The following is a 22,872-nucleotide window of genomic DNA, read 5'->3' on the forward strand; positions in this document are numbered from 1 at the left end:
TTTAGGAGATGAGGGTTTTATATAAGTCTGCAGTAAAATGTTGTGAGTATATAAGGCATTTTTTTTTTAATTTAACCAAATGAAGTATGTTCATTTAGTTAGGAAGGCTTTGCATTTGGTTATGTAAAAAACAATTCCAAGAATATAGTTTTCAAAATATATACAAGGTATTCAAAAAAGAATTAGTGCATCTTTAAGCTATTTAGAGCTTGATATGCTAATTCTTTTGGGATACTTTGTATATGAAGCCATTTCATAGCCTTCTTAAGTGAAATAGGAGTATGCTAGTAAATTTATTCTTTTGTTAAGATCTTAAAAAACCAAACAGTATTAGTGTATACTTCTTTTTTATGCATTAAAAAGTCTTTTAGAGTCCAAACCTGGAATTCAATAATATTTATGTAGTTTTTCCTTCCTATTCAAACTGGAATGACTTTAAAATACTTTCTGAGGGTTTCAACTAATTTATACACAAGAATAAGGAAGAAAAAGGACTAAAGGGAAAAATAAGCATGTCCCCCCCCAAAAGGTTAATGTATTTCTTTCTAAAGTAGAGTTTTTAAAGGAAATCATTTTCATTTACTAAATATAGAAAAATGGTCATAGTTTTTGCCTTTTATTAGTCCACATGAATGCTAAGTTTCCTTTTCTAAAAATTATTACCTTCAAATCATCCAGACTAGAAGGCAGTGGTCCCGGTTTTCTAATAGGAAGAGAAGTATTTTGTCTCGTATTGGCTCCTGTTATAGATGCATTATTGCTCAAAGTTGCATTTCCACTGTTATGTTTGTCATTTAATGGCCTTTAAAAAAAAAAGAAAATCAAATCCATAGTTTTATATATGTTTTTGCAAATCAGCTCAATTCTAGCAGAGCAGCTATTTGGTCTAAAATATGAATTTGTCAGCAACAAATTCTTTACATGCATTTTGGAAGATTAGTAGCTATCATTACCATATAAAACTTCTAGTTTTAAATTTTATATAAAAATAAGTTTATTGTCCCAACATTAGTCATTTTCTTCAACCTATGTTTTTCAGTTTACAGAAGATGGGATGGGAAAGGGTTCCAAATCATTTCCCCTCCTATTTTGATCTCATCCGAAACAGTACTTCACTTTTTCAACATAATAATGAATATGGAATAAGGTTTGACTTAAGTTATGAAGTGAATATTTTTTCAGAACAAATAGGATTGATTCATCATTTTTTTTCTTTTATAAATTAGCATTTGTTTGGTTTTTAAACCTGATAGCTCTGTTGAGAAACTTACAGATAGGATGTTGTTTTGCCAGAAAAGATCTATTTTCAATGAAAAGAGCATGCTAAATTTAACATGACCATATCACTAAGTTTTAGTATATCAAACAGCTATAAATCTAGAAAGACATAATTTCCCTAGAAAGTATTACAGGTGTCAATATTACTCTCTGCTATGTTTTGGCAACTTATGTAAATGGTTTGCTCTAGAATCTGTCCTAAGACACAGTATAACTAAAAAGTGTTACCTCCTTATTAGGGCAGTTATTTTATTTCCCAACTACTTGATATGTATAATCAAGATTAGAGATAAGAAAACTTATTTTCTTTTATACAAATCTTTTTCAGATTTTAGAAAACACCTTGAAGTCTTAATGACAGGGACTAGTGAAATTTGTGAAATTTATTGTCACTCAAACTGTTATATAAGGAAAAAAACGGCATTGAATGAAAAAATTAGCATGTCTACCAAAAGGTTAATGTATTTCTTCTAGAGTTTAGTCTTTGCCTTTTATTAATTCATATGAGTGCATAAGTTTCTTTTTCTAAAATTGTTTACCTTCAAATCATCCAGGCTTAGAACACAATGGTTCTGGTTTTCTAATAAAAAAAGTAGTAGTTGCTATTGTATTTTTTGCATAGTATGATGCTTTTATGTATATCTGACAAAATAAGGGAATGATCCCTTCACATTTAGAAACTATGTAGCTACCTAAATCCTCTAATCCTCTTCCATGTTCATTTGATAAGGAAATATCAAATTATTCTTTAAAATACTGCCTTTCATCTTTTTTAGCAATGGTCCTCTAGTTACTCAGAAGATAGATTATTAGACCATTATTCATAGCCATCAACTATCTCTCTGACCCTTTTTCTTAAATGTATGTTTCCAAAGTTAAAATCAGTACTGCTTCTTCACTTCAGTTAAGCCTGCCTTATCTATATAGTTTCTTTCCACCTTCATGCCTCTGTTCATACCATTTCTCTTATCTATACATTTAAACTAACCTCAATCAAATAGCCTCGCCTGATCAACTCTACATCCTTTCATATAGTTCTCAATTTTTGTATAATATGCCGTTATTTTTTAGGGGGGGGGTGTGTGTGTGTATGTGTGTAGAGGGAAAAGACGAAGTAGGGAGCTTTATTTGTGAGATTTAAAGAGGAAATATTCAGTAACTTAAAAGTCTTAGAGAGTTGTATATGGGCACTGAGAAAGTAACCTCCCTCAGGTCATATAGCCAATAAAATAAAATATAGCCAATAAAGGTATCAAAGAACAAGGTATCTCTCGGGTCAGAGACTAGAACTGAAATCAGCTCTGATATCAAGATCATTCATCTGTAGATATTATTGGATCTTGTGTGTAAAAGGAGAGGGGGGATAGGTTTCTGGGTGATGGCACCTTTGGAATCTCAGCCCCTACTCATTGTGAATCCCTATTTACCCTTTGCTGTTGAAAGAATTAGGCTAGACTTGTTTACAACAAAGGGCAAATAAAGAGCCCAACTCCCACAAAACTGAGCCCAAACTTGTCTGGAGTGTCACCCCTGCCCCCTGAAAAAAAGGACTCAGGAACATTCAAATGCAGTGTTATTTTTTACTTTCCTGGGCTAGAGGTGAAGGCAGCTTTTGTTTGTCTTTTTACAGAAGATGGGATGGGAAAGGGTTCCAAATCATTTCTCTTCCTATCTTGATCTCATCCAAAAAGAAAAGATCCAGAAGAGAAGGGGAAGGGACACCACAATCAGAAAGAATTTGATAGGGTCAAATAACACTCCTTTCCCTGCCATGGGCCATGTTTCCTAAGAAAAACCTTGGTCGTTCCCTGAATCTTCCTCTGACTCAATTTTCCCAGCTATTGAGATGAAGGTATTAGCTTCAAGGTCTCTGAGACTCCTTTCTGTGGTTTGGTAAGAGTGACTCCCACCCACAGACATGGGAAGGAGAAAAGGATGATTGCTTTTTATACCTCCATGTCTTAATTGAACCTGGCTTCTCCCTGATAGAGCTTCACAGGCTATTTTCCATTCATTATACTACACTGTTCTTATTTTCTGCTTTAGTGAAGAAAAAAAAAATTTTTTTTTTGGTTTCCCCAACTATACTCAAATTCTCTAAGTGTAGGCACCATATATGTAACTTTTTCATGTCTCCCTAATGCAAACTGTAATTCACTTAGTACTTTTTATTATATATGAAAAGCATTTAAAAATGATGCTAGATATTCTGTATGTTAAAAATTATATTTAACCTATTTAAATAAATACTATTTGGTGAATACTAGTGTCAACAAATACTTGTATAGTTAGAGACTACATAAATGAATTTGGCTCTTCTCATCATTGTGATGATTCAAGGCAATTCCAAAAGACTTATGATGGAAAATTCCAATTGCATCCAGAGAGAAAACTATGGTGACTGAATGTAGATAGAAGCATAGCATTTTCACCTTTTGTTCTTTTTTCTTTCTTGTATTTTTCCCCCTTTTGATCTGATTTTTATTGTACAATTGACAAATATGGAAATATGTTTAAAAATGAATGGCAAAAATGACTTTTACATGTATTTGGAAAAATGAAATATTATAGAAAAAAAAAAAGATGAGACTACATATTCCTGAAAAGCTATAGAATGCGTTTTAAGAGAACTATGTTCAAAATAATTCATTATAGTTAAAGTCTAGATTTTGCTTACTAGAATTTCTTGTGGAGTCCTTTTTGGGGGGAGTAGGATGGGGATAGGTGACACTGGGTCTCAATATTTTGCCCAGATTAGAAGCTTAAGCCATTTTAGGCTTAATCCCAACTGGTGATGAACAGGGAAATTCTAACATGCTTTGTTACCAATATGGGCCAGTTTGCTACTCCTTAGGCAGTTAGGTCTCTCTCCAGCATCAGGAATTCCATAAGATATCGATTCCATAAGATATCCAAATGTAATTTCTTGTAATGAAATAATAATATTTATAAATAGCTAACATTTATATAAGCACTTTAAAATTATTATTTCATTTGTTCCTTTAAAACTAATCTTAGGAGAGAAGTGCTATTATTATCCTATTTTACCGATGAGGAAATTGAAACATAGATTTTAAGTGACATTTGCCCAAGATCACATAGGTAGAAAGTGTTAAAATGAATAAACTATGAAGGAAACTATATTTCTAGTCTGAAGGATACATGAAATAGCCTATGTCCAAACTCACTATAAAATTAAAAGTTACTTGTATACTTGAATTAAACACTACTACTTCCTTTCTATTTTCTTTCCAGTTTATAATGTGGCTATTTAAATAGTAAGTATGTTTGAGATGACAGATGCTAAAGAGTAACTGCTACTTAAGATGAAGACAAAAGGATTATTAAAAAGCTTAGTTTAATTTTCTTCTTCCCTTTAATATGAATAAATAGCAGGAAATAAAATGATCCCATTGTATGATCATTATATATAGTCCTTAGGTTTATTTTATAAGAATAAGGTAACATATTTACCACAGTATCATGGACAGCAAAGAGCTGATTTGTAGTGCTGGACTTTGAATGAAGAGAATTTCATTTCTAAGACTTATATAGTATAAGCCACTTTTTCTCTTGGTGACTCAGTTTCTCAGCTGAAAAAGGAATATCTCCTATAGCATAAACCTCATAGTACTGCCAACACAGTCAAATGAGGTAAAATATAAAAAGTGCTTTGTAAAATTTAACATAGTTATTATTATTATTATTTTAAGCCTATCTTATTAATTTTTTTTCCCAGCCAGGGTTTCACAGTCACTTATGTAAACTTCATTTTTTAACCATCCCAATTCTCTACAAAGTGTAAACTTTTTTGGTGGTATTTGCATTTTAAACAAAGAGCTTGTTACTGCAAATAAATCTCTAATTAGTAGAAGATATGGAGGATGCTTCTTTGTTTACCTCCTACTCCAAGTAGAATACCACTTAATAGCAAAAAACTTTCATTAAAAAGACTTTCTTGTAATGGAAAGCCTGTGTTTTCTTTGCAGTAGCTTCAATTATTATTTAATTAATAATTATATTTGCCTGTTATCTAGTATACCATTCAAGCTCCACAACAAAGGGTAGTATCCTAGTGGAATGGAAAGAGCATGATACAGTGGAGAGTCAAGATGATGGAGAGGAAGCAGTATGGCCTAGTTTCCTCAAAACTTTTTTTACAAAAATCTAAAAAATGAACCGGACTAAATGCTGATAAAAGAAAACCAAGAAAAAGTCACAGTGAATCATTTTTCCAGCCCAGAGTAACCTAGGGAGACAGAAAGAAATCTATAGAAGACTGGATAGGTTCTGCCCAAGATCTTAGGCCACAGAGAGCATTTTTGTGCCCAGGAGGAAATCAGAGGAATATGGAAAAAAAACTGGCTCTCTATGGATAAGTGAAAAGTTCGTGACCAACAAGAGATGGAGAGGTTTCACAGGAGGTAAATGGGATAATTTTCATTATATTAAAGTTTTTGTACAAACCAAATCAATGCAGCTAAAATTAGAAGAAAGAACCTTGGGGAAAAATTTTGACACAAGTTTTTCTGATGAGGGTCTTACTTCTAAGGCATATATTTTACATTATATATTACATACCACACATATATTAATATAATAGTGTTCATATGTGTATACATACACATATACACACACACTCTGATTGAAATTTATAAGAATAAGAATTCTTTCCCAATTGATAGTCAAAGGTTTAGAGGAAGAAATTTAAGCTATCAATATCCACATGAAAAAATAAATAATTAATACTCATAAGTGTAATAACTGTTATAAATATAAATAACTAAACAACTAATGTTTAGAGAAATACAAATTAAAACAACTCTGAGGTACAATTTCAAACTGTGCAACTGACTAAACTGACAAAACAGGAAAACTACAAATGCTAGAGAAGCTCAGGAAAGAAAGGTATTATAATGTACTATTAGTGGAACTTTAAATTGGTCCAAACTATTCAGGAAAGCAGTTTGGTATTATGCCCATAAATCTATTAAGCTGTCCTGAAAAGTCTCCCCTCTGACCCAGTGATACCATTATTCAAAGAGATCAAAGAAAGAATTAAGACTCAAATGTAAAAAAATATTTATAGCAGCTTTTTCTTTTTTCTTTTTAGCAGCAAAAAAATAAGGGGAAAATGTCTATCATTTGAACGATGGCTGAACAAGTTATAGTATAATGAAGGTGAGGGAATACTATTGTGCTATAAAATTTGATGAAGAAAACGGTTTCAGAAAAACCCTAGGAGGACTTCTATTAATCAATTCAAAGTGAAGTGAGAAGAAGTAGGAGACCAGTTTATATAACTACTAACAGCGATATTGTAAAGATAACTTTAAAAGACTTGGAAATTGATTAACATACGATTAAATCATATTTCCAGAAGGATTCATGATGAAACAAACATGTTATCTACTACTTCCAGATAAAAAAATGCTGAACTTGAACTCAGATTGAAGTATCTTCTCTCTCCCTTCCTCTGTAATCTATAAGACCTTTTATTGGGATATATATTTAAAAAGTTCCTTAGATAAAATTCTTTCTTCTCTTCCTAGAAAATTAATATAAATTGAGTTTGAAGTGAATTTTAAAAGTGTAGTGAAGTGAAATTTGAAGTGTAAAAAGTAAATCCATGATTTCAGAAAGGCCTGGAGAGATTTACATGAACGGATGCTAAGTGAAGTGAGAAGAACCAAAAGAACATTGTACACAGCAACAAAATTATGTGATGAACTACTCTGATGGATTGATTCCTTTCAATAATAAGGAGATTCAGGTCAATTTTAATAGACTTATAATGGAGAGAGCCATCTGCATCCAGAAAGAAAACTATGGGGACTGAATGTGGATCACAACATAGTATTTTCACCTTTTTTCTTTTTGTTTGCTTGCTTTCTTCTTCTTTTTAATTTTTTTCCTTTTTTGATCTGATTTTTCTTGTGCAGGATGATAAATATGGAGCTATGTTTTGAAGAATTGCACATGTTTAATGTATACTAGATTACTTGCTGTCTAGGGTAGAGATTAGGGGGAAGGGAGGAAGAAAAATTTGGAACACAAGGTTTAGCTAGGATTTAAATGTTGAAAATTATCTTGCTTGTACTTTGAAAATAAAAAGATATTATTAAAATAAAATAAAAAACAGCAAAAGTGAATTCATGATCTTTCAAATCCTCCAAATTTCCTTGCCATTGACGAACATCATTTTACCATGGACCAAGTTCTTTTGATTTTTTTTTTTTTTGAAATTTTACATATTTCTCTGTCTCTACCTAACCAATTACTATAGTACAGTGCCTTTTCACTTACAGTTTAAAGAATATAGTAGAGGCCTAACTAGAGAAAATTAAGAAGTAGGGAGCCCAGATATTTAATATCCCATTGGATTAATTTTCCTTTAATAGATAACAGAATCACATTTATTTGAGTTCAAGGGACTTTTAAGACTGTTTTGTTTTAAGACAATTTATAGATGAAGAAACAGACTCAGAAGAGTCAAGTGACCTCTCCAAGATATACTGTTATCTAGTACAGTACATGAACTTGAACATTTTCTGACTTTCAAGTTGAATAATTTCTATTACACTACAATGTGATATCATTCAGATACTCAAAATTTTTCAGACTCCCCAGTTTATTCTCTTTCAAGAAAATATAATATTACTAACATGAATATTGCTTCTACTGATGCATATCAAAATCCCTCTATAACTTGGAAGATGATTTTCAAAATCAGTCATAGATGAAAAATTTATCATTCTATGATCAAACTAGTGAATGAGTTTTTTCATACTTAACTGGCAGGTCAACAGTTAAAACACATTCTTTTCATTTTTGTAGGAATGGCATAACTTATGCTTTATAGCTTACAGTCTCCTTCACACTATAATAAAGTACTAGACATTAGAAGATAATCTTCCTTGACAACAAATCTAAATTTTCCATTCAATATTCTATATAATACATCTGTAATACACTCCCATTATGTCTATTCACATTTCTTACTACTCTCCTTAATACAAACTCTTTACTATAGTTATACTTCTTCCACAAGTACACAAGGTTTTGATAATTGTTGCAAATATCTGTGTCTCGCTCATGTTTACCTTTCCTGAAATGATTTTTTTTTTTTTTTCCTCCTCTTATTATAGTTCTCAATCTTTTTGGTCCTAAGATTACTTTCTACTCTTATCTAAGATTACTTTCTACTCTTATCAAGTGACTCCCTCCCCCTTATCCCCCAGAGCTTTTGTTCATGTGTAATGTATCGATGTTACTGTATTAGAAAGTAAATTATCACAGTATTATTATGAAAATAATTTCAACTTTACATCCTCTGAAAGGATCTCAAGGATCCCAAATCATACTTTGAGAATTCCTGCCTCACTGATTTCTTTCTCTTTTGACCTATTTAAGACGTGTACAATCTATGCAATAAAAGTTATTACTGAATTATTTATTCACTATCTTGTATTATTTGCTATTTTTTTCATGTATAATAGTTGTCTCAATTGTAATTTCCTTGAAGAGCTGTGTCTATAGATTTTCATGGCTTTCATATCACCTAGTGCTATGTTGAGCACAGAGAAGATACTCAAATAACTGCTGCATCGTAAACAGCCACTTCTATTTTTTGAAAATTGCAGAGACCCTTGTGTAGAATACAAAATTATACTATTAAAGATAGGTTTGAACCCTCAATTATTAACTTTTTAAGTTATCAGAGAGTTACTTACTGGTCTATCAATTTCATGAGGGAAAGAGCAACAGAGAAGACCTTAAGTACAATTCTAAGTCTTTAGTAGTATGATTTCTCAGTTAAAGAATATATATATATCCTGGCAAAGAAAATATTGACAAAATCTTCCATACTTAAGTGGTGCAGGTAGAATAGTCTGGTAGTTGTAGTGTTGTTGCTGTTGGCTCAAGATCTGTAGCTGCAGGAAAAGCTGCTGTTGCTGTAGCAAACGGGCATAGTTGGAGTCCATCTGTGGCTCGTTCTTCTCACCTTTCTGATCTGGTGGAATATATTGATGGTACTTCAACTTCTTAACCCGTGGTTTGGGATCTTTACATTTCTTGCTTCGGTGCTTGTCATTTGGATTCTTAGGATGACTTTGCTATTTAGAGAAAGAAAGGAAACAGAAATAGTTTCATAAATGGCACATACTAAAAATCTATTCTTTTACATGTCTAATTTGAAACCACTGATATAAAGGAGCAGGACATTTATTTGTGAGAAAAATTCCCAGGAATTAAGAGAGGTTTTTTTTTTTTTTTTTTTGCTTTGTACCTTTTTCTCTTCAAATTAAGAATGACTGCAATCAGATCATCCTTTCCTTTTTCAACATCCACGTTTATATGAACACAACCAATGCAATAAATTTCAGGTGATGATTCATAGACTAGTTGAAGATACTGTGTTTAATTTGATAAATAATCAAAGAGGGAAAAAAACCTTTAAAATCAGATTTTAGTAGAGATCAAATTGTCAGGTATTTTTATTTTATAAATTTATTTTTATTTATGAATTTTTGTTTCAAAATTGATTTCTAAAAAAGTACAAAAACAAAGGCATTTTATTCTTTTAATAAGCTCTTAAAAAAAAGTAAAGGAAATGTTGAAAGCTTTCAGTTTATCATTTAGGTATATAATTTAAATGGCAATTTTTTGTTTCTTGATGAGTACTAATATTATATTTAAAAGCTATATCAAAAGTTTTGTTACTATTTTTCCAATTAAAAAGCATGTATCTCTTCAATTAGAATAAGAAAAAAATTAAAAGAGAAATTAACCCTTAATAACAAATATGCATAGTTAAGTCAAACAAATGTCTAAATTGGTCTTCTTTAAAAATATATGCCTCAATAGATTAGGTCCAAAGGACAAAGTAATCAATAATTTTAATAAATTAGTGTTTGACAAACCCTCAGCTTTTGGGATAAGAACTCAATGTTTGACAAAAATTGCTGGGAAAATTGGAAATTAATATGGCAGAAACTAGGCACTGACCCACACTTAACACCGTACACCAAGGTCAGGTCAAAATAGGTTCATGACCTAAGCATAAAGAATGAGATTATAAATAAATTGGAAGAACATAGGATAGTTTACCTCTCAGACCTGTGGAAGAGGAATGAATTTTTGTCCAAAGAAGAACTAGAGATAATTATTGATCACAAAATAGAAAACTTTGATTATATCAAATTGAAAAGTTTTTGTTCAAACAAAACTAATGCAGATAAGATTAGAAAGGAAACAATAAACTGGGAAAACATTTTTACAGTCAAAGGTTCCGATAAAGGCCTCATTTCCAAAATATATGGAGAATTGACTCTAATTTATAAGAAATCAAGCCATTCTCCAATTGATAAATGGTCAAAAGATACGAACAGACAATTCTCAGATGAAGAAATTGACACTATTTCTAGCCATATGAAAAGATGCTCCAAGTCATTATTAAGCAGAGAAATGCAAATTAAGACAATTCTGAGATACCACTACATACCTGTCAGATTGGCTAGAATGACAGGGAAAGATAATGTGCAATGTTGGAGGGGATGTGGGAAAACAGTGACACTCTGATACATTGTTGGTGGAACTGTGAATACATCCAACCATTCTGGAGAGCAATTTGGAACTATGCTCAAAAAGTTATCAAACTGCACATACCCTTTGACTCAGCAGTGTTACTACTGGACTTATATCCCAAAGAGATCTTAAAGAAGGGAAAGGGCCTTTGTGTGCAAGAATGTTTGTGGCAGCCCTCTTTGTAGTGGTCAGAAACTGGAAACTGAATGGATGCCCATCAATTGGAGAATGGCTGAATAAATTGTGGTATATGAATATTATGGAATATTATTGTTCTGTAAGAAATGACCAACAGGATGATTTCAGAAAGGCCTGGAGAGACTTACATGAACTGATGCTCAGTGAAATGAGCAGGACCAGATTATCGTTGTATACTTCAACAATAATACTGTATGATGATCAATTCTGATGGACATGGCCATCTTCAACAATGAGATGATCCAAATCAGTTCCAATTAAGCAGTAATGAACTGAACCAGCTACACCTAGCAAAAGAACTCTAGGAGATGACTATGAACCACTACATAGAATTCCCAATCCCTCTATTTTTCTCCACTGGCATTTTTTATTTCCTTCATAGGCTAACTGTACACTATTTCAAAGTCTAATTCTTTTTGTACAGCAAAACAACTATTTGGACATGTATACATACATACATATATATATATATGTATACACACACACACACACACATATATTTAACATATATTGGTCAACCTGCCATGGGGGGAGGGGAAGAGGTGAAAAATTAAAGCAAAAGGTTTGGCAATTGTCAATATTGTAAAATTACCGTCGCATATATTTGGTAAATAAAAACTATTTTAAAAAATATATGCTTCAGTCTGCATTTTAAATCCATCACCTTTCTGGTAGGAAGGAGTTAGCATACTTCATTTCTAGAATCTTGTTTTGTCACTGCATTTATTGAAGTTCTAAAGTCTTTCCAAGTTGTAAAACTACATTTTAAAGAGATTTCCTTTATTGTAAGAATTTTTCTAAAGACTTTTTATTATTCATCATTACTTTGGTGCATAATCTTTAAAAATATAAAACTAAAACACAATTGTGCAGTAAAAATGGAGAACAATTTCTTACTTAAAAGAACATGTTACTTAATATTAACCTGTAAGATTGTAATCTCTCCAATGAAGTGACTTCAAATTTATATTATTCTAAAAGACATATTATGGACTCATTATCGTTAATTCTAAAAACTCTAAAAATATTTGTCCAATACTTTATGGGAAGTCTGCCAATGAAGTGCCAGTGCTCCTGATAATTTTATTAAATGAATGCAATTCAAATTCCTAAACAGGATTGAAATCAATTTATATCAAGCAAAATTTCATGAAATTAAAGGAATAAGTATGGTTTTTATGTCTCACATCTATTTAGTAACTAATTCTATTCTTTTTCTTTCTTTTATACAATTCTTCAGAGAAAAGATCTGTTTTTTAAGATACCAATGGCAAAAATAAGTTAGATATTCATTACAGTTTGTTAATTTGCATACTGGAAAAAATATAAAGAATGGCTACATGTATGAATTATATTTCAAAGAATAAACAAATCACTGTGCCAAAAGCTGACCTATTTATACCTCTTCTTACCACTAAGTCTGCTGTCAAAAATATATGACTTATTTCGAAGAAACAAAAGTATTGCCATCTTCAAATCATTCTGAATTATATTTAACTATTCACTTAATAACCTACACACTGTGTATTATTTTTTCTATTCAAATGTCTCATATAAAGTAAATCATCTGCTAACTGCTTTCTTCACTTTGATTACTGTGGAACTGGAATTTTTTTCTTCTTCTAAAGCAGCTAAAATATCAAAACCAAAGTATTTTTTTAAAAGTTAGGGGAGAAATTATATGCTAGAAATAGTAATAATGGTATGAATTATTAAAGGCACAACAGTCTTCTGAAATTACCTGTTGTACTTGTGTCTTCATTTTTCCCACAGAACTTTTATTTAAAAATCACTGATTTGATTTAGATTAAGATAAATTATACTTGGGAAAAAATACATTCCAGTAATGACAGCTGATATTTCAATAGTACTAATTTATGTTTAGCAATATATTTTATCACTGGGGTAGGTATGTAAATTAAATTTTTTATTGATAAATTTTAATATTTTTTACATCATCGAAATTATTCCCAGGATCTTTCCTTGAGCCCCAAGAGAGCCATTCCAAATAACAAATGCTGATTTTAGCAAAAGTTATCAATACATGGAAAAACTTTGATCATGTGTGCAATATAGTCACCAGCAGAGCTCCTACCTTTGCAAAGAAGTATGATGAAGATGTCTTCACAAATCTCTTCTTTGGAGCCATGCTTTGTAATTTTGATTGTTTCAAAGTTCTTTTTGGTTATATTATTGTAATCATTATGTGTATTTTCTTTGTTCACACTGTGTCAGATCATATAAATCTTTCCAAACTTCTCTATCGATCATCATTTCTTTAATTATAATATTCTATTACATTCATGAACCAGAACATTTAGCCATTTTCCAGTTAATGACAGCTACTTTGTCCACTTGTCTATATCTATTTAAAGTTCTTTATTTCAGTTTTTAAAAAGCTGCTATATTTTGGTGTAGATTGACAGTTATCCACAAACTACCTTCCCACCCCCCACCCCTGAAGTAATTGTCGTCCTAAAGGTATATAAATCTAGTAGAATCTTCAAGTCACAGAATATGGACATTTTAGCTGCTTTATTTGCATGGCTTCAAATTACTTTCCAAAATGTCTGTACAGACTTACAGCTTAAACAACAATGTATTAGTGGGATTATTTTCCCATAATACTTTTAACATCAACTATTTCAATCTTTGGTCATCTTCACAAATTTGCAGTATATGAGGTGAAACTTTAAAGTGCTTTGTTTTGCATTTGTTATTGGTGATAAAGAGTATTCTTTCATATGATTATGTTTGCAATTTTTACATACTTTGGACATTTAAATTTCATATAAGAAACTTGAAACAAAATTTTTCTCTCAATTGACTGGTTTCCTTTTTTATCCTAGATGTGCTAATTTTGCTTGTGCAGAAGTTTTTCAGTTTTATATAATCAAAGTCATCTATTTTATATTTTGTAACAGCCTCTTTCCTTTATATAAGAATATATAGGTCACTAGAGCACCAGCCTTGAAGTCAGGAAGACCTGAGAGTTCAAATCTGACCTCAGACACTTAACACTTCCTAGCTGTGTGTCTCTGGGCAAGTCACTTAACCCTAATTGCCTCAGCAAAAAAAAAAATCTACCTGCCATAACTATGGAAGGTATAATAATTTGCTTCTCTTCTAAATTTTTAATGGTATTATTTTAAATATTAAGGTCATATATCTATTGAGAATGTTATAAAATATGGCATAAAGTGTTATTGTCATTTTTTGTTAATATTTGCATGGCCCAGCCATACTTATTTGAATATTCTATCGTTATTTATTTCTTTAAGGAGTTTTCTGTTAATGAATCAATTTTGTATGCTTTAGCAGACTCCAAATATCTTAAGCACTATACTGTTATGTGGATTGGGATTTTTCTATCATTGCCTTGTGCCCTGAAATATTGAGAAAGTTTCTAGTATATCCTTCATAACATGCTTGGTTTTAGATACTTATTTTGATAATTATAAAAAAGGTCCTCTGTGTCTATACTTTGTAGGTTTGTTTTTTAAAACAATTAAGTACTATACATTTTCATTTTGGGATTTCTTTCTAGTGACTGGTAAATTCTATTTCAACTGTCTTCTCGTTATAAGAGACAGAGGAAATTTTCTTTTAAGATTGCTTGAAATGTGATGTTTGGACTCTCTTTTCCCTTTTGATTACAATATTCAGACAGTCCAATGATTCTTCAATTTTTTCTACTCTTAATTTTCTGTGTCATTAAATTTTTTTTTTTGGTCTATGAAATAGCTTATTTTTTTAAATCTTTTTTTCCTAGCCTTTTGATTGTTGCCTCATGGAGACATTGGCTTCTATTTGAATTTTAGGGGAGTTTGGTTGTTTGAGCAAGATTTTGTGTTTTTTTGTGCCAAGCTGTTAGCTTCCTTTCCAATTCTTTCTCCTCTAGTTCTCATTTCATTGATAGAAACATTTTGCTCCTTTAAAAAAAAAAAAATCATCTCTTCATCTGTTTCAGGAATTCTAGTTTAATTTGTGCTCAAGCTGTGTTTTTTTCTGAGGTACTGCTTTTAGAGGCAGTTCCTGATTTTGAATGTGACATTAGGACCAGGCTTTTCATACTTATCGAGAAAGGGCTGGCTGGACCTGTTGCTTTCCTGGGAGAGTATTGAAGTTAGTGTTGCCCCTAGATCTCATATTAAAGACCTGCAAACTTTGAATATTCTCAAAGTTATCTGATCTGGAGCAAAGTTGGATTGCTCCTTCCCATGGTTTGAACTCTGTAAACTCCTGACCTGGTTTTGGGTCTGAATAAGAATAGAATACTGATGGCCTTCATCCTTCTCAGCCAGCTGGAAAGCTTTGTTGGCACAAGAGGCAGAACTGAAGTTCCCCTTTGTTTTGGGATCCCTGCCCTGGTTATTCTTCAGCAGGCTATCTTAACATTTGGAAGTGAAGCTTTGCACTGCTCCTGGGATTTAAGCCATATCACTGCTACTGACTTCTGAACTACCCCGTTTTTCAGTATACTGACTGGGCTGGAACCACTGTTGATGCAGGTTTCCTTCTCACTCCACCCCCTATGAATGATCAGGGACAGAGGAAGAGCGGGTAACAAAGTTGAGAGTCAGCACCTGACCCTGTGGTAGGGCCCGATATGAGTCTGGATTCTTTCATACTGGAGTGCTTCCACACCAACCCTCTTCTCTAATGTTCACTAGACTAGCCTCCCTATTTGGTTCCCTATGCTGAGCACACACATGGACAAAGAACTCATTGACATTTTACCTAGATTTCTCTAAGAGGATGTGATCTGGTATATTTTCTAGAACTGTTAGGATGAATATGTTTACAGGAATTCACTGAATTGCTTCCTATCACTCCATCACCTTGACTTTGCCTTTTCTCAAAAGGACTTTCTTTTAAATTATACAAAATAGAAATGCCATAGAAGTCAGAAATTAAGGCATTTGTGTTAATTATACAAGGCTTAAAAAAAAAAAGGATTACTTCCTATCCATATTTCAAATTTAGACTTTTCATTTGTTATTGTTTTCTGGTAATACATGTACTTTGACTTATCACAAAATAAATGTCAATGTGCCTTAATGGCATTTATAAAAATGCTAATATTAAAAGCTATCCTTCATTTTTCCCCTCTTGAACTTCTCTATGTGTTTCACATATATTGATGCTTAATCCAGATTCTGGCTGTCACTGCAATTTTCATTTCTCTTAAGTTTCATGTTCTTGGCAGATACTTAACCCTCAAACCAATCATTTTTAATGTCAAAATATTCTTTGCTTTCTTAGTTTTTAAGTTCTTACAAGTTTTCACTTTGGTATACTTGTTTAAATGCTTTTTTTTTTTTTTTTTTGGTTACATTTTTCTTGTATTGGCTAGAATCTGCTTTTTTTATATAAAAGGGGAAACATATGACAGTAGTCATAGTGACCTAATCAAGAATTCAGAATTACAATCAATTACTCTGTTTTTGGAGGAAGTTTAGTTCTGTTAATGTACCAAAAGCGACTTTTAAAATTGACTGGTGCTCTGTACCTCATAGTCTCTTTTTAGGAATGTGAACTATTTACATTCATTGAGATTTTTGCTGTTGTCTGAAAATTGCTTTGAACCTTAAGGGCAGTATGGAATTTATTCTCAAGCAAGCACCCTGAGAAGAGTGCATAAACTAATTACTACCCTTACTGTGTTTGTTCAGTCATTTTTCAGTCATGTCTGACTGTGACTCGATTTGAGGTTTTCTTGGAAAAGATACTAGAGTGGTTTACCATTTTCTTCAACTCATTTTACAGATGAGGAAATTGTTGCAAACATGGTTAAACAGACTTGAATGTTTGATGCTACATTTGACTTGAGGAAAATGAGGCTTTCTGATTCCAACTATGGTACTCTCTATATTGTGCCACCTTGTTGTCCTATCCTTATGGATATGAAGAATGTGGAAAATGAATGATAATTTGCCTGACATTATTAAATTAGTGGGCAGCTATGTTACCTTATAAATATCCAATGCAATTTTATTAATGAGATCATCCTAACTATATAATAATATTAGACCTTGACACTTTTATTTCAGTTGTTAATAGTTTCTTTGAAAAAATAAAGCTCTATTTGGGGGAAAGAAAATAAAGTATTCATTATGCCAGTTAATCAGTTGAAAATTTGTCAGGATAACCATAAAAATGCTAGACAATGTAAAAATACCAAGTCTATTTTTTACGTTATTGATAGGGAATAGTTGGTGTATATATTAAAAACACAGGTCTTCCTGCAATCTTTTGGCTTTCTCTAATTGTACCATCTCCAGTAGAGCCAAAAAGGCTGATGGATAGGCAGTTTGGTTTCTGGTACTACTACTGTGAAGTGTGAAATGTGCAACTTTAAAGTAGTCAAAGCCTCTTCAAACCTCAGTTTCCTCATCTGGAAAATGAGGAAAACTTCTGCCCTATTTCACAGGCTGTTCAAGTAAGATCACAGCACACAAAGGTTTTACATGAGACTTATTACAAAAATAGTACAACAGAAAAAAAATAGCACAAAAGAATCAACTTATTTTATTGATGTCTTTTGTTTTTACATCATAGTTTTTTCCAGATATGCCTTTTCCTTCAGAATAATTCACATTTTCCTGACTCCACATCCACTATATCCCAGCTTCTTAAACTGTGGATCATGACCCATGGGGTTCTTGCGAAATTATGATTATGATCAAGTGTTTGATTTGTATCCCTGGTTTTGTATGTATGTACACATATATATACACACACACCCAGAGTCACATAAACTTTTCTTGGGTGAAAAAGAGTTATGAGAGGAAAATGTTAATAGTGCCCTGTACTGTACACCCTATTTCTTTCTTTTTTCTTTTTTTTAAAGTGTTCTGATGGTGAATTTTAGAGCTTAACAACTATAAATGCTTCTGTACACTTAGTCAATCAATAATTAAACCATAGTCTAAATCAAGGCATATTTAATGTATATATTGTAAAATAAAGTAAAAATTATGAAAAAAATGCTTGGAGGCTTCTTTACAGACTGTAAAATCTGTATTTTACATCCTTGATTTTATTCATTAATTTTAAAAAACAAAATTACAATTGAATATTACAACAAAAATAATAGTGCACATCTTAGGATCATTGTAGTACTTTACTTACTCACCACTGTATATAAAAGCTAGTATTACAAGGAAAGGTATTTTCCATTGGCCCCTATTCAGAAGTCTGATATTTAACTCCATACCTCTGAGATAATGTTTATCACCCTCATAAGCTTCTCCCATTGTAATGGTCATCTTCTTCCTTGAGATGGGTTCAAAATATACCAGTTTTACCTGACCCATTTTTCAGTTTCCTCTACTTGCTTTCTTTTCCAATAAAGTAACTTTTCCTACAGAGATGAAGGAAAACCATTTTCTAAGAAGTCTGCCCAAAATTGAATTATAGAATCTCTTTTCCATGAGATCTGTGATCAACTGGCATTCTCCATTTAATACACATATTCTAGCCAAGATGAGAGTAATGACTATAGTTCTACTATTCTACTGTCAAAGGTTGATACTGGTTTTCTGAAAGCTGCACAATAATCCAACCAAACTGGATATACATACACATGAAAAGGTCTTCATTCTGTTGTGTTAATACAGCTTTGTCCTTTTGATCCAAAACATTAATAATATCTCCTAACTCACATCCTGGTTCCTGATGACGTTTTATCATAGAATATTACTTTCTGATCTTCTTTCATGGTCTTGCTAATATAAGCTTCCAGAATCTTTTTCTTTGGAACAATCTTTCTGTTACAGCTTGATCTTTGGGGCTAATCTGTTTCCCATACAGACTGATTGAATTTCCTGAAGGTTGCTATTGTTTGTCCTTTGGTAGTCTCAGGAATTCTTATTTGCATTCCAGTACCTCCATATTTTAAAAATACTTTTACTATACTAGATCCCGGGATTAAGATAGTCAATCTCTAAAAGTACATAGTGGAGCTTTATAAAGGAATAGCAAAATACTATAACATATAAAAGAAGGCCCCCCTCACTAAATTAATAGGTCCCATTAAAATGTTATTTTATCAGACTTTTCATTTGTCTTTGAGCAAATGAAGAGCCTAATCTTTGACATATATTTCAGTAAATAAACACTATATGTTCGCTGTCATCTATTTCTAACAAAAATGTATTTTCTATGAATATTCTCTTATTAATATACAGATACACCAAATATATGATAATTCAGATGAATTCTTTTAAATTTTTGGAGGAAAAATGAACAATTTATATGTAAAAATTAAAGTTATATGAATCTGAAAGTAAATTTTTATACTTAATCATATTAATTATTTGGGATACAATTCACATTTCTGACTCCTTCATATATGGGTTCTTTTAAATGAAACAAATAATTCAAGTTATATATTCTATTTTTAGTGTATGGTAAACTTGTTCAGTTTTTTTTTTTTTTTTTTTTTTTTCATTTGCATCCAGCTTTGTGATTCCCTTTGGGGTTTTCTTGCCAAAGATACTGGAGTAGTCTGTCATTTTCTTTTCTAATTTATTTTTACAGATAAGAAAATCAAGGCAAACAGGATTAAATAACTTGTCCAGAGTCGAACAGCTAGTAAATGTCTGAGGCTATATTAAACTCAGGTCTTCCTGACTCTGACTAAGCCTGGTGCTCTATCCATTGGGCCACCTAGCTACCCTATGGCAAACTCATGGTTTTTTTTTTTTTCTTCCCCCCAAGGAAAGTAAATAACTTGGCCAAACAATACCATTATGACAACTAAGTCCTCAAAACCATTATTTTGAATTCTTATGACATTATTTTACAAAACATAATTGATAGCAGGAATTTAGAAACACTTATGATATTATAGAGAATATAAAATTCATTTTCCTTGTACTTGTTTTAACCATTTATTTCCCTTACCAAAACAAACCTAATATAATCACCTATTACATTTTGTTGTTTTTTTGGGAAGCAGTTGGGAGGATTAAGTGACTTGCTCAGGGTCACACAGCACAGCTAGTAAGTGTAAAGGGTCTGAGACCAACTTTGAACTCAGGTCCTCCTGACTTCCATGGCCAGTCCTCTATTCGCTGTGCCATCTAGCTGCCCCCCATAACCATCAATAATTTTCCTTATAACACTTTTATCTAAAAATGAGATTGACATCACATTATTTAAATGTTCAAAAATCTATGAAGTGAGCATAATTTGAGTCATTGAAGCTAAGGTGTGAATAGGTAATTAAAACTGATAATCTGGAAGGTTTTAAGGTAATTAATAGGGCAAATTCAAAAGTAGGAAGTTTGGTTTGTCTCAAATATTTATAAAGTATGATCATGGAGAAGTCATTTAACCTTTGTCTCACTCTGTTTTCTTTGAAAAACAGGAATAATAATAATAATACCTGCCCCTTGGGTCTGTTATAAGGATAAAGTTAGATAAGTATACATCATAAAGTGCTTTGCAAAGATCGGATGACAAGCTGTCAAGTATACTGAAAATGTCCTTTTTCAGATATTGGTTGGCCTAGATGGTTCAACAAAGGTTTAACTTTCAGTCTGAAGTTCTGTGATACAATGAAGCTGGAAAAGAGTAGGGCAAAAATTGTTTCATAGTAACTATTAGAGACTGTAACAATTGCAAATTCAGAACAAAGAAGGGGGTTAGCACTGTGGTTGACATTATATCACTACTTATGATTGTTCAGGCCTTGGAAAAAGGGGACAAATTTATGATAAGCGTACAATGGGGCCTGATGGACAGGTTTGAAGTGATAAAGGGAATTGTGGCAGAGGCTCTAGATATTTCTTGATGTGATTCTAGAGTTTTTGTGACTAAATGGGAACTAGGTAGTGTTTTGCTAGTCTTGAGGCTACTGTGAGCCCAAACTATTCTGAAATGAGTAGAAATAGAGGAGATAACAGCCAGATAGATAGAATCAAAAGGATTTGACAATTGATTGAACAGTAAGGATTTGACAACTGATTGAACAGTAGGGTAAGGCAGAAGAACAGGTCAAAGATGACTTGGGTTTTAAGTATGGGTGAATGGAAAAATAATAATGCTATTAATAGATAAATGGAAGAAAGAACAGATTTTGTTGGAAAAGATGAGTTTAGTTTTGGGAGTAGTCAATTGAAGGCACCAACTATTAGGCTGCTATGAAAACTCTCATGGATCAGAGAGTCAGAAACAACTGAAATGACTCAACAACACAATAGAGTTGTAGAAACAGTTCAGTTTTATGAGTACTCTGCAAATAGGTAATAGCTGAACTTGTAGATGAGTTTTCCTTGGGAAACTAGTAGAGAGAAAAGGGGTGAGAAAAAATAGGTTTAAGAGAGATATATTTAGGACACTGAAAGTAAGATTCAGGATCAGTTTTATAGAAACTGTATGAGGAAGTCAAGAGAGAGAGAATGAACAGTAGTATTCAATGCAAGGAAAATCTGATTAAAAGACTTAATTTTATAATTAGGAAGTCATTCATGATTATTAGTAATTTTAGTGAAGAAGAATTTCAGTGGAATGGTGAGAATGTGGAAGTAGAAGATAGGTAAAAAGCACTCAACAGAAGTTTGGCAATAAAAGGAGATAGAAATGTAACTCAAATGTGGGGTAGCAAAATCTAGACCCTGTGGGAACCCCTCTTTTTAAAGGCTAAGAGAAATAAAATTGTTTGCAGGAGAGGGGAAGGATATACCAGAGGGAGAAAAACTGAATATACAAGAAAGAAAGAATGCAATTGATACAAACAAGGAGGAAAAGGGATGGGATCAAGGATATACATTTAAATAGATTTCCTTTTAATTAAGATATTTTAACTTGTACAGAGAGGTAAGATAAAGACAGAAATTTTGCAATGTGGAAGAAACAGAGACAAGGACTTAATGCCAAATTATTCTTGATTTGAAAATTTGTAACAGAAATGCTGTGAAAGAAAATGCAGTGTCCATCATAAAACATACAAAAGCAGTAAATCTCAGTTTTAGTCCCAGATTTGGCATTGATTCTTGCTGAAGCCTTGGATAAGGCATTTAAATTTTCTCTCAACTTCCATCTTTAAAGAGATTAGACCAGTTGAAATACTGACTTTTCAAATGCCTCAAATCTATAATAGTGATAAGGACAACCAGAATATTAAAGTAAGCTAAAATAACAGAAAAACATGCTTTTAGAAAGTAGTCTTCTAGCCTACATTTAAAGATCTCCAGTGACAGAATTTGTCCTTTTCAAAGTCTACTTTTTGCACAGTTCTTATTGTGAGAGAATTTCCTCCATATAAAGTACTCAAAATATCCCTCCTGTAACTTTCACTCTTTAGTTACCTCATTGCCCATGATGAACAATCCAGAACAAGTTTAATTCTTCCACATGACAACCCTTTATATAATTAAAGACCTTAATTAAGGCAATTTCCCCTTTCATTTTTTTCTCAGATAAAACAGCTCTATTAATGCAATGAATAAACATCATTTAAAAATTATGTATGATTTGAAAAATCATCTTCCTGAGGCATCATTAAAAATGAATTATTCTTGCCAAGTAAAATGTGGGAACAGTGCCATAAATCTCATGCTTATCTAAAAGAACAGTACAGACCGACCAAGCTTCAATTAGTCATTCTCTATTTTCATAATTGAGAAAAACAAATTGTAACAAATTGTATTTTGTTCTCTAAACATTGAATCTGTCATATAATACATCTGGGATAGCATTAAGTAATGATTTAAAGTACAAACTCCAAAGAACATGTTAACTATTAAAGTCAGCATCTTTTTATGAAATCCTAAGACAAAGAAAATGTCAACTTTATCT

At 32.0% G+C, this 22,872-nt stretch overlaps 1 protein-coding gene and 1 pseudogene across 8 annotated transcripts in view; both read right to left on the minus strand.

Moving 5' to 3' along the window:
* Positions 1–22,872, minus strand: part of MRTFB (myocardin related transcription factor B) — a 241,725-nt gene that overhangs the window by 19,555 nt on the left and 199,298 nt on the right. For all 8 annotated transcript variants that reach the window (XM_074280577.1, XM_074280579.1, XM_074280573.1 and 5 more), the window contains 2 exons: positions 9,148–9,395; positions 664–802 (listed from right to left, as the gene is read on the minus strand). In XM_074280577.1, the coding sequence (XP_074136678.1) occupies positions 664–802; positions 9,148–9,395 (387 nt within the window). The remainder of the gene's footprint in view (positions 1–663; positions 803–9,147; positions 9,396–22,872) is intronic.
* On the minus strand, positions 18,098–19,006 carry LOC141550194 (dnaJ homolog subfamily A member 1 pseudogene; annotated as a pseudogene).

The sequence above is a fragment of the Sminthopsis crassicaudata genome, chromosome 1, assembly GCF_048593235.1.
Source record: "Sminthopsis crassicaudata isolate SCR6 chromosome 1, ASM4859323v1, whole genome shotgun sequence".
In the NCBI taxonomy this organism is placed as follows: domain Eukaryota; kingdom Metazoa; phylum Chordata; class Mammalia; order Dasyuromorphia; family Dasyuridae; genus Sminthopsis; species Sminthopsis crassicaudata.